This window comes from Myxine glutinosa, chromosome 8, assembly GCF_964187855.1.
Source record: "Myxine glutinosa chromosome 8, kmMyxGlut1.1, whole genome shotgun sequence".
NCBI classification, from domain to species: Eukaryota; Metazoa; Chordata; class Myxini; order Myxiniformes; family Myxinidae; genus Myxine; species Myxine glutinosa.
Genome location: NC_136268.1, coordinates 43,043,835 through 43,057,575, shown reverse-complemented (window position 1 = coordinate 43,057,575; position 13,741 = coordinate 43,043,835). Strand labels below are relative to the sequence as shown.

Genomic DNA, 13,741 nt, shown 5'->3' with positions numbered 1-13,741 from the left:
GGTGGGTGTTTGAGTGTTCCACCATGTTTGTTTGGTGCTGTGGATTCTGGATGTGGAGGTGTTGTTGTTGTTGTTGTTGTTGTTCGCACTGGTTGGGGGTGGGGGTATGTACGCATCCAGATGCAGTTGCTGCATGTGGATGTGTACGTGCCCCTGCTGGCCCACCTTAGCTGACCGTATTGAGGTTGAAGTGCCGAAACGGGATGATGCTGAGGACCTCGACTGAGGACCCGGTCAGTGCGGCACACTTGTGACCAGGTGTGTTTTGAACTTACATATATATATATATATATATATATATATATATTGTTACGGACCGCGGATAGGATGTTGTTTTGCCGAGCGGATGGCACCGCGGCCCTAACAGTTACCCCGACTAACCCGATTCCTGAACGTTGGCCGAATCGCGCCACAGATATTCAATGGGGAAAAGACTAAAGCGAAGGATGTGAAGAAGAAGAAAGACAAAGGGTAAGGAATACAAATATAATTTATTTACTATTTACAGGACCAAAAAAAACAAGGAGAAGGAAAGATAATAAAATAATATACAGAAGAAATCAGAGACACAGTGCAATGCTAGCTTACCTACAGTCTTAATTAATACCCTGGGACAGAACAACAAAAGACAGACTCACGTGGGGAATGATGACAGGAATGGCAGGAGGTGGATGGCTGGAGGGGGAGGAAGGTCCAGCTGGAACCGCAGCACGGTCGGGTCGGGGATGAGCAGCCGCCGCCCTCTCTCGATCGGCGCGTTTATCAGCCGCCGTTCCTTCGCGGCCCCGCTCGAAACTGCCGTCAAGGCCCCGAAGCTGCTGGGGCTGAAGCTGCGGTGGCTGAAACTGCTGTGGCTGAAGCTGCGGTGGCTGAAACTGCTGTGGCTGAAGCTGTGGTGGCTGAAACTGCTGTGGCTGAAGCTGCGGTGGCTGAAGCTGCTCTTTCAGGGATCCCTTACTCAACTCTCTTGGGGGCGTCGGGGCCGCGGGTTATATAGGCCACACCCTCGAACCTTCGCGAACCTCCCCGAGCGTTCTCTCTCCGCCCTCCCAAGCCAAACCCCTTGTACTTGGTTGGTTGTTCGGGGCTGGCTCACTCCTCCCCTCTATGACGAGGTGGAGACACGCCTTTCTTCTCCGAGATTACCTCGGGTGATGGCGGCAAATGTAGTTGGCAATGCGAATGGCAATGACGCAGTTGGAAATGGAGGTTTTGGGAATGGGAATGAAAGGGAATCTATCTCATTTCACTTGGTGCAATGGAGTATTTCAATTAATGGAAGACAGCCTTACACTAATACACATAATAAGGATATAACTGTCAACAAAGATATATCGTGTCCTGCATGTATGTTTTATGGACTAACTACGGGAACGCCCTTTGACCTTTATACAACCACAAACGGAGGGAGGAGGGGTGATATTTTACAACAACTTTTTACCACAACAATAAAATAAAATAAAAACATTCTCATATCCACAACAATATATATATATATATATATATATATATATATATATATATATATATATATATATATATATATATATATATATATATATATATATATATATACACAGTGCATTCAGAAAGTATTCAGACCCCTTCACTGTTTTCACATTTTGTTATGTTGCAGCCTTATGCTGAAATCGTTTAAATTCATTTTTTCCCTCACCAATCTACACTCAATACCCCATAATGACAAATACAAAACAGGATTTTAGAAAGTTTTGCAAATTTATTGAAAAGAAAAAACTGAAATAAGTATTCATACCCTTTGCTTTGACACTTGAAATTTAGCTCAGGTGCCTCCCATTTCTCTTGATCATCTTTGAGATGTTTCTACACCTTGATTGGAGTCCACCTGTGGTAAATTCAATTGATTGTACATGATTTGGAAAGGCACACACCTGTCTATATAAGGTCTCACAGCTGACAATGCATATCAGAGCAAAAACCAAGCCATGAGGTCGAAGGAGCTACCTGCAGAGCTCAGAGACAGGATTGTGTCAAGGCACAGATCTGGTGAAGCCGACAAAAAAATTCTGCTGCATTGAAGGTTCCCAAGAGCACAGTGGCCTCCATAATTCTTAAATGGAAGAAGTTTGGAACAACCAGGACTCTCCGTGAGCTGGCCGCCCGGCCAAACTGAGCAATCGGGGGAGAAGGGCCTTCGTAATAGAGGTGACCAAGAACCATATGGTCACTCTGGCTGAGCTCCAGAGATCCTGTGTGGAGATGGGAGAAACTTCCAGAAGGACAACCATCACTGCAACACTCCACCGATCTGGGCTTTATGGCAGAGTGGCCAGACGGAAGCCAAACCGTTCAATCTTGGTTTCATCAGACAACAGAATCTTGTTTCTCACAGTGTGAGAGTCCTTTAGGTGCTTTTTTGCAAACTCCAAGTGGGCTTTCATGTGTCTTTCACTGAGGAGAGGCTTCTGTCTTATAAACTTATCAAATCTTTAGAAGGACACTCATTGAAATCCTCCACGTAAAAATGAAAAATATTTTAACACAGAGGTAAAGTTCAGCTAGCTTTACGAAGCATATGTCAATAAACAAGAGGTGCCTCAATCACAAAAAACAAAAAGCATGAACATCACAAGGGGTGGTGCATCAAAAGTCACAGTATTGCAACACAAAGGCATGCACCTGCATACAGTCAAAACAAAATGACACAGGAATGGACACAACACTCCTAACAGTCAACGACAGAATTACAGCAGTCCTCAATATCGTGTGTGTCCTCCCTGAGTTGTGATGCAGGCTGTACACCTCCGACGCATGCTCTGTACCAGGCGTCTGATGCGGTCCTGGGGAAGTCTATCGCACTCCTCCTGCAAGCCTTGAATGAGCATTTGCCGATTGACAGCCGTTGATCTACTCGATGCAAGCTCATCCCATAAATGCTCAATGGGATTGAGGTCATGGGAATAAGGCATCCAAGGCATCCCTTCAACACCCTGTTCCTGGAGGAAGTTGGTGGTCAGGCAAGCAGCATGGGGTCGAGCGTTTGTCCTGCTGGAAAACCGCGATGCCAGGATGAGCCTGGAGAAATGGCAGCAAATGAGGTCTTAAACTTCATTGACATAACGGACTGGTGAGATTGCCTTCAATGACAACCAGAGGTGTACAGAAACGGGTGGAAATGACGGGCCATACCATCACACTGGGTCCTCCCCAACGATTGATCTGGCGAATACAGCATGATGCATACCTTTCCCCACCTCTGTGACATACCCGTTGACGCCCATCAGCAGCATGAAGGCAAAATCTGGACTCATCGCTGAACAAGACTGCACTCCACTGTTGCTGTGTCCAGCGGCGATGCTGCAGACACCATCTTATTCTGTTCCGCCGATGCACAGCGTTCAACACTGGACCTCTGCAAGCACGTCTTGCCACCAGGCCCCGACATCTCAAGCGCATCCGCACAGTCGAGACACTGATGCGGTTGTTATGGCGACCTTTTTTTCACTGCAGCTGTTTGCGTCGCAGGGCAAAAAGGATCACGAAGATGCTGTAGCACAATCCAGCGGTCTTGGTTTGGGGTGGTTATCCATGGTCTTCCTCTTCGTTGACCATTATTCACAGTTCCAGTTTCACCGTAAGGCATGGCCAGGTTGGAAATTGCAGGCTGTGAGCAACCAAGACGTTGGGCAATTGTTCGCTGGCTTACACCAGCCTCAAGCATCCCAATTGCCCTTAAACGTTGTTCAGATGTCAGGCGTGGCATCTGCATTTTCTTGTTGTTTTCCCTGTCAGAAGCCTCTAGAGTGACTATAGACAGCAGTAAATGAATGTCTAACCACGAGAACTGAAGGATTTCATTATGAGGGTCATTATTTAAAGGCAAAAATCCCTATACAGACCCACTCAAGCATGCCATTGTTGATCAACCAGGTGGTTGAAGTGAAGTTCCCATTACATAATCAGCCATTACTATTGAAGAAACGTGTTTGTGAAGCTTCACATTTCAAAAAATGAAAGTGATAAGTTTCTTTTGATGTTCAGTATTTATAATATATTGTTGCGGAACCTGTGTCTGTCGACATACTAATGGGGGGTTAAGACCCCGTTTCCCCACAGACACTGGGTCCATGCGCAGTCGACCGCGACGACGTTCACGCTTGGCGGGTTGCGTAGCAACTCCAATCGCCAATCCCCCAACCACGGGCCGAAGGGTTATCAACCATGATCCGAATACCTTCGAGACCACGTGACCGGGAAGACCAGGGATTGAACCCCTCGCGATCCCACACCTTGTTCAATCAGGCGCGCCAAGCGGGTCACGTTTTTACACTACATTATCTGCAGACCTAATCGAGCAGCCGAATTCAGTTCGAACAATGCAGGGTCAATGGGGGAAAAAGACGCACACAAGCAGGTCGAGAGGAAATATAACGTGCACGTCTTTATTCACAAAAAGCACATAAAAAGGACGAGAGGCAGGCTTATCATAAATCCTTACCTAACTATTCCCAACACAGGCAACTGGCACACTCGCACACAGCGGATAAATCACACAGGTTAGACTCATACCGTTAGGATGTGTGGACGCTGATTCGTGTGAGGGCAGTTCCTGCGCGTGTAGCATATGGGTCGATCCGGTAGACAGCACAAAGGAGGATCAGCACAAAGAACGACCTGCACGAAGAACGACCAGCACGGAGGATTATCAGCCCGAAGAACAACCAGCATAAAGAAGGACCAGCACGGAGGACGATCAGCCGGAAGAACGACCAGCACGAAGGATGACCAGCTCTGCCTTTTATCGGGGGCAGGGGGGGGGAGGGGAGGGGGGGAATGCCCTTCTGGAAGGTTCCACGGACCCCTACTGGCTGCTGCCAGTCACATGCTGTCATTCAACCACACCTCCCTCTAGAAGGTTCCACGTGGACCCTTCTTGCCCACCCACGAACCAATGTCTTCTTCAAAAGCACAAGGGTTTGGGATCCTGCCTAACTCAACGCATATATGCACCTTTAATTACTACACAATGGAAAGGGAGCTAATCTTTACATTTAATAAGAAATAACTGACTAATGCAGGCTACATGTTGTCGTGTAATATTAACTAGAGGGGTTTTCTTATATTTCTCAACCATAACAATATATATATTCACGTAACAATATATGTTTTGATATCTCGTTTGTTGATTTCTGCTTGTGGCCAGTTTATTATTCTGCAGGTGCATTGCAATACTGGTATTGCTTGTTACCCTCGCCAGACGAGAGGGTCTTGCATTTGAGTCCGTTTGTTACTTGTGAAAATCGAAGATTTTTCAAGTATATTGGTTGGTCTTGTACGTTATTCTGTCTGTTTGTCTGTCTGTCTGTGTGTTTGTCAGTCGCCTACAGGTCACAATTTCAAACCGATATTCACAAAACTTCACCAAATGGTGGAGTTTGTCATAAGAAAGAAGCCTATTGTTTTTGGGGTCAATACGTCATTATAGGCCAATGGTCACTAACTTTGTCAAATTTCTAAAATCCTCAATTTTAATCCGATTGACTTGAAATTTGAAGAGCATTTGAATATCTGGACACTGAATTAAGCCCCCAACTATTTTTGAGGCCAACATAGGCCAAATGGTCAACATAGGCCAAATTCTAAAATCCTCAATTTTCATCCAATTAACTTGAAATTTGAAGAGGATTTGCATTACAGGTCACTGAATTCAGCCACCAATTATATTTTAGGTCAATATCGGCCAAAAGGTCAACATAGGCCAAGTTTCTAAAATCCTCAATTTTCATCCGATTGACTTGAAATTTTAAGAAGATTTGCACATATGGTCACTGAATTCAACCACCAACTATTTTTGAGGTCACCCTAGGCCAAATGGTCAACATAGGCCAAATTTCTAAAATCCTCAATTTTCATCCAATTAACTTGAAATTTGAAGAGGATTTGCATATCTGGTCACTGAATTTAACTACCAAGTATTTCTGAGGTTATCACAGACCAAAAGGTCAACATAGGCCAGATTTCCAAAAACCTCAATTTTCATCCGATTGACTTGAATATCTGGACACTAAATTAAACCCCCAACTATTTTTGAGGCCAACATAGGCCAAACGGTCAACATAGGCCAAATTTCTAGAACACTCAATTTTCATCCAATTAACTTGAAATTCGAAGAGGATTTGCATATCTGGTCACTAAATTCAACCAGCAAGTATTTTTGAGGTCAACATAGGTCAAATTTATAAAATCCCCAATTTTCATTTGATTTGAAATTTTACGAGGATTTGCATATATGCTGACTGAATTCAACCACCAACAATTTTTGAGGTCAACCTAGGCCAAATGGTCAACATAGGCCAGATTTTTAAAATCCTCAACTTTCATCCGATTGGCTTGAAATTTTAAGAGGATTTGCATATCTCATCACTGAATTCAACCACTAAGTATTTTTGAGGTCATCATAGGCCAACAACTTATTTTAGGGATTTCGCTGGTATCGTGCTATGCATGACATATTTATGGTTTGTCTGTTTGTCTGTCTGTTTGGCCGTCTGTTTCTCCGCACAGAATAAAGATGATTTTCTCTGCAACTGTTAGTCCGATGGACACAAAATTTTCATAATATGTGCAGCTCCTCCTGTAGAATTTTTAAATGATAATTATAGCGTCATAGGTCACGTGGTACAGACGCCATCTTGGAAAAACCAAAAAACGTAGCACCTCCATATCTCCAAAAGCGCTGCAGAGAAAAAATTGAGACATGGCTCATGTAAAGAACTCCCCATGCGGAATAACATATGTTAATGATGTTGTCATAGGTGCCTCCATTATGACGTCATAATTGGACAAGTGCAGAACTTCATCCGATCAAGATCAATTTTATTGAGCGTCATCTCGGGATAAATTGGCAGCAAAAGAAAAAATAATGATGACGTCATCGGTCACCTGCTTCGGCCGCCATATTTGTTTTCACACAAAAGCCTTAAAACCACTAAAACACATCCTGGTGAGGGTCTGCAATCTCTGATTGCTCTTTCTTGTTGGTTTATGATTTTGATTTTGTTTCTCGGGGCGAGATATGTTTTCATGATCAGCCTTGTTCTCTGCAGGTATTCTTTGGTAATTGTCTTTGCATTTGTTTGTGACATATTTGGTAGCCCTCTTCTATTCACAGGTATTTATATGATCCTTTGTTGCCTAGCTCCTGTATTGTTGTATTTAAGTCGATTTTTATGTTGTGCATTTTGGTTGGTTTACCTTGTGCCGTTGGTACATTAATCTATGCCAAATTACACTTGAATTCTTTCGGAGTAATGGTGTGTGTGTGTGTGTGTGTGTGTGTGTGTGTGTGTGTGTGTGTGTGTGTGTGTGTGTGTGTGTGTGTGTGTGTGTGTGTGTGTCAGCTCCACTATGAGCTTTCGATCCTGTGAAAATATTAATAATAAAAAGGAGCTTCCTGGTGATACAGTGTGTTTCCTGGTGTTATTAAGCAAAGTACCCGGTGTAAAAGTATTTGCGGAAGGTTTGTACTGTGACGTGTGACACTTACCTGTATGTCTAATATAAGCTGGAGAATTTGCTTATTTCCAAATGTTTGTCTGTCGCATAAGCAAAGTTCAGTATTCATTGTTTCATGTGATGCACAATGAATTGAGGAATCTTTCTTGATTTCCTGTTTTGTTCACAACATTGCTCTTCTTCCTACTCCTTCCCCTTTCTTTTTCCTTTCCAAGGTGTGCCATGTGAACCTAGAAGGGCAGCCATTTTTCTCCAAAAAAGACAAGCCTCTTTGCAAGAAGCACGCACATGCTATCAACATTTAAATGGGGGAGGGGGGAGGGCGTGGCTCGCAAACCAATAATACGATGGTGTTCTTGCTTTGCTTGCAATGGTCTACAATGATGCAGCTGAAGCTTCGCTGACTAATGGCTGTTTGGTCAGAGCTGGACTTCTAACATTCTCCCTTGGCCCGAGCTGTGTGTGAGACCTTGTAGCGACCAGATGTCTGGGGTTTGGTTCTCTCGGTTTCATTTTGTTTTTGTACCGTATGTAACAGGCGTGCATGATGATATGAATTGTCTCCAGGACCCCCGAGCAGCTATGATATAGGAATATTGTTTCAGGAACGACATTGAAGCAAAACTTTTTGGGTCCACCTTTTCCCACAGGATGCAACCTCCACGTTGACCTAGGAATTCCAAACATGTGCCTTATATGACTGGAAACCTTTTGTTCATATCAAGGCCTTAATTCCTTCCCTTGAATCTCTATGATTGCTTATCGATACCTGAGGTTTAGATGGAGCCTCATTTGCAAGGGTGTTTTGTCCACATAAAAAACATCCCCCCAACTGCGTCTATACCTCTCCATGCTGGAAGGCCATGAGATACCGGACACTACCTGAAGGTTCCGCACACCTTGCAGCCCGATTGATGGAATGTCCAGGTGCGTGTTAAACGTCTGAAGTTGAATTGGTGTAATCATACGCTGTCGAATCGGTTGGACTTTTGCCAAAAACCTGTCCCCAAGTGGGGATGAAAGCACTGGACATTGTTGGGAGTATTTCGCTGCAAGACCCGATTATGACCGATCACCCGCATTTTTGGGACACGATCTGATTTCGTGCAAATGACCTTTGATTAAATGTCCACAACTCAGCGCACCACCCGCTGTTCACGTAAACAGGCGATAAGTAGAGTTTAATGTTTAACGAGGACACAAAACAATGCAGAACTATCCAGGTTACTTACGTACGGCCTTAGAGATGTGCGCGTGTCCTGGGGTCACGTCCCAGAGTTGTGCATGATTTGGGGTTCGGGAAAAAGCATGTCATATATATATATATAGTATATATATATATATATATATATATATATATATATATATATATATATATATATATATATATATATATATATATCTACTACGTATATATATTTAATATATATATATATATTATATATATATATATATATACTACGTATATATATTTAATATATAATATATATACTACGTAATTTTATATTATATATATATATATATATATATATATATTATATACCAATATATATATATATACCAATATATATATATCAATATATATATATACCACATATAATATATATATATACCAATATATATTATGTATATAAGTATATATATATATTAGTATATATATATATATATATATATATATATATATATATATATATATATATATATAATATATATATATATATACTGTATATATATATTATATATACATATATATATATAGTATATATACATACAGTATAATATTTATATATATACATACAGTATATAGTATACATATATAGTATATATATATACATACAGTATATATTTATATATATACATACAGTATATATATACATATATATAATATATATACATACAGTATATATTTATATATATACATACAGTATATATATATAGTATTTATATATATATATATATTTATATATATATATATATATATATTGGTATATATATATTGGTATATATATATTGGTATATATATATTGGTATATATATATTGGTATATATATATTGGTATATATATATTGGTATATATATATTGGTATATATATATTGGTATATATATATTGGTATATATATATTGGTATATATATATTGGTATATATATAGGTATATATATATATATATATATATATATATATATATATTATATATTATATATATATATAAAAACTTGCCAAACGGAGTGTACCTTGCGCTAATTGGTTCGACTCGAGTAAAAAAAAAAACAGTTTACATGTCGATGATGATCCACGTCGTTCGAAAATGAAGACTGCATGGACTTGTAAGTGTAGACCCCCGGGGGTGTGTGTGCTTGCAGAGGTCTTCGGTAGTGCAGACAGCGTGGGTCCCTTTTTGGGTATTTTTTTTTTTTTGCATGGTCTCTCTTGTACGCATGGACTGACTGCTCTCTTTTAATAAATGCTAAGAACAGATTTTCCCACATGTGCCTTTTTCACTTTCTCTGATGCTCGGGATCGCGGCTCGCTCGCTCGTGGGTGTGGCGCGTGACGTCATTACGTTCGTGCGTTGGGGGAGGGCGCAGGGCGGCGATTCCCGCGCGCGCGGGCGCACTGAAGGAAAAAGAGAGGTAATGTTGTTAAGAAGGGGGAGCGAGACGGAGACGCGGGTGTGTAGTCGAGGCGACAGGCGACTTCTTGAGCACCTTCTGCTTTAGGTGTTCGTGGGATACCTCCGGTGTTTTTGCTCGGAGCGTCGCGTTTGGTGTCGGAGTGCGCTTGAATCGTGGCTTCACTTCACCGCACGGGGTTCTACGGGGGGGTTGGGGGGCGCGGCCTCCCCGAGTCCCGGACGGATGCGGCGTCGATGAGAGTGGGGGTCGGGGGAGGTGAGAGCGCTGGGCGGGAAGAGACGAAGGTTGTCAATGCTTTGTTAGTTCTCGCCGTCCGCACATTTTTATTCCATTTTATTCCAAAGCCTTTAACTTTGCTCGAGTTCGTGCTTCTCTGAGAGGAAAAGGGCAGAGAAGAAGAAGAGGGGGAGTTAAATAAATAAAAGTTTAAAGAAGGTTATGATTTGTATAATGATATGTGTTTCCAAGGGAATTCACAAACTATTCGGACTGGTGTATTTTCATCACACGTGATCCTTCCCGGGTCCCTCTGTGCTCGGTGTTTCGTACCTCGGTCCGAGTCCTCGATGATGTGTAAAACTAAAAGTTCGGAGAGACGAAAGTTTATTTCCGTTTTGATATTGTGTGTTCGTGCTTGTAGTTGTACTGACGATGTGCATATCGTGCGTTTTGAAGAGAAGAGAAGGTGTGCTCGGCTTTGTATGGTTTCCAGGCCAGGGAGCGTAGTTTCACATCGGATGACCGTGGTTGAACATCACGTGATTTCTCTCTCGTACATTCTCCGCCATTTGGATCGATCTCTGCTTGCTCTGCACTCTCCTCTCAGCCCAAACTCCTCTCACTCCAACCCTACCCCTCTCACCCCAACCCCACTCTCACCTCAACCCCCTCTCACCTCAACCCCCTCTCACCCCAACCCCCTCTCACCCCAACCTCCTCTCACCCCAACCTCCTCTCACCCCAACCTCCTCTCACCCCAACCTCCTCTCACCCCAACCTCTTCTCACTCCAACCCCCCTCATCATCTCAACCCCCTCTCATCTCAACCCCCTCTCACCCTAACCCCCTCTCACCCCAACCCCCTCCATCACCCCAACCCCTCTCACCCCAACCCCCTCTCATCTCAACCCCCTCTCACCCCAACCCCCTCTCATCTCAACCCCCTCTCACCCCAACCCCCTCTCATCCCAACCCCCTCTCACCCCAACCCCCTCTCATCTCAACCCCCTCTCATCTCAACCCCCTCTCATCTCACCCCCTCTCACCCCAACCCCCTCACCCCAACCCCCTCTCACCCCAACCCCCTCACCCCAACCCCCCTCTCACCCAACCCCCTCTCACACCAACCCCCTCTCACCCACCCCCTCTCACCCAACCTCCTCTCACCCAACCCCCTCTCACCCCAACCCCCTCTCATCTCAACCCCCTCTCATCTCACCCCCTCTCACCCCAAGCCCCTCTCACCCCAACCCCCCTCACCCCAACCCCCCTCATCTCAACCCCCTCTGACCCCAACCCCCTCTGACCCCAACCCCCTCTGACCCCAACCCCCTCTGACCCCAACCCCTCTGACCACAACCCCCTCTGACCCCAACCCCCTCTGACCCAACCCCCTCTCACTCCAACCCCCTCTGACCCCAACCCCTCTCACTCCAACCCCCCTCTCACTCCAACCCCCTCTCACCCCAACCCCCTCTCATCTCAACCTGCTCTCATCTCAACCCCCTCTCATCTCAACCCCCTCTCACCCCACCCCCCTCACCCCAACCCCCTCACCCCAACCCCCTCTCACCCCAACACCCTCTCACCCCAACCTCCTCTCACCCCAACCTCCTCTCACCCCAACCCCCTCTGACCCCAACCCCCCTCACTCCAACCCCCCTCTCACTCCAACCCCCTCTCACCCCAACCCCCTCTCATCTCAACCCCCTCTCATCTCAACCCCCTCTCATCTCAACCCCCTCTCATCTCAACCCCCTCTCACCCCAACCCCCTCACCCCAACCCCCTCACCCCAACCCCCTCTCACCCCAACACCCTCTCACCCCAACCTCCTCTCACCCAACACCCTCTCACCCCAACCTCCTCTCACCCCAACCTCCTCTCACCCCAACCCCTCTCACCCCAACCCCTCTCACCCCAACCCCCCTCACCCCAACACCCTCTCACCCCAACCCTCTCTCACCCCAACCCCCTCTCATCTCAACCCCCTCTCACCCCAACCCCCTCTCATCCCAACCCACTCTCATCCCAACCTCCTCTCACCCCAACCCCCTCTGACCCAACCCCCTCTCACCCCAACCTCCTCTCACCCCAACCCCCTCTCACCTCAACCTCCTCTCACCCCAACCCCCTCTCACCCCAACCTCTCACCCCAACCGCCTCTCACCCCAACCTCCTCTCACCCCAACCTCCTCTCACCCCAACCCCCTCTCACCCCAACCCCCTCTCACCCCAACCCCCTCTCACCCCAACCCCCTCTCACCCCAACCTTCTCTCACCCCAACCTCCTCTCACCCCAACCTCCTCTCACCCCAACCTCCTCTCACCCCAACCCCCTCTCACCACAACCTCCTCTCACCCCAACCCCCTCTGACCCCCAACCCCCCTCTGACCCCAACCCCCCCTGACCCCAACCCCCTCTGACCCCAACCCCCTCTGACCCCAACCCCCTCTGACCCCAACCCCCTCACCCCAACCTCCTCTCACCCCAACCCCCTCTCACCCCAACCCCCTCTCACCCTAACCCCCTCTCACCCCAACCCCTCTCACCCCAACCCCCTCTCACCCCAACCCCCTCTCACCCCAACCCACTCTCACCTCAACCCCCTCTCACCCCAACCGCCTCTCACCCCAACCTCCTCTTACCCCAACCTCCTCTCACCCCAACCTCCTCTCACCCCAACCTCCTCTCACCCCAACCCCCTCTGACCCCAACCCCCTCTGACCCCAACCCCCTCTGACCCCAACCCCCTCTGACCCCAACCCCCTCTGACCCCAACCCCCTCTGACCCCAACCTCCTCTGACCCCAACCTCCTCTGACCCCAACCTCCCTGTCACCCCAACCCCTCACCCCAACCCCCTCTCACCCCAACCCCCTCTCACCCCAACCTCCTCTCACCCCAACCCCCTCTCACCCCAACCTCCTCTCACCCCAACCCCCTCTGACCCCAACCCCCTCTGACCCCAACCCCCCCTGACCCCAACCCCCTCTGACCCCAACCCCCTCTGACCCCAACCCCCTCACCCCAACCTCCTCTCACCCCAACCCCCTCTCACCCCAACCCCCTCTCACCCCAACCCCCTCTCACCCCAACCCCCTCTCACCCCAACCCCCTCTCACCCCAACCCCCTCTCACCCCAACCCCCTCTCACCCCAACCTTCTCTCACCCCAACCTCCTCTCACCCCAACCCCTCTCACCCCAACCTCCTCTCACCCCAACCCCCTCTCACCCCAACCTCCTCTCACCCCAACCCCCCTCTGACCCCAACCCCCTCTGACCCCAACCCCCCCCTGACCCAACCCCCTCTGACCCCAACCCCCTCTGACCCCAACCCCCTCACCCCAACCTCCTCTCACCCCAACCCCCTCTCACCCCAACCCCCTCTCA

At 46.7% G+C, this 13,741-nt stretch overlaps 2 protein-coding genes across 3 annotated transcripts in view; both read left to right on the top strand.

Annotated features, from left to right (window-relative positions):
• Nucleotides 1-8,638, top strand: part of LOC137416614 (LIM domain-binding protein 3) — a 70,219-nt gene extending 61,581 nt beyond the window's left edge. The window contains exon 10 of the mRNA XM_078783207.1: nucleotides 7,710-8,638. Within this exon, the coding sequence (XP_078639333.1) occupies nucleotides 7,710-7,799 (90 nt within the window). The 3' untranslated portion in view covers nucleotides 7,800-8,638. The remainder of the gene's footprint in view (nucleotides 1-7,709) is intronic.
• A 1,441-nt stretch (nucleotides 8,639-10,079) lies between these two features.
• The window catches only part of LOC137416616 (bone morphogenetic protein receptor type-1B), a 156,658-nt gene continuing 152,996 nt past the window's right edge, over nucleotides 10,080-13,741 (top strand). The window contains exon 1 of one of the 2 annotated variants that reach the window (XM_068102264.2): nucleotides 10,080-10,384. The gene's annotated coding sequence lies outside the window, so the exon portion shown is untranslated. The remainder of the gene's footprint in view (nucleotides 10,385-13,741) is intronic. The other variant, XM_078783205.1, reaches the window with a different exon arrangement.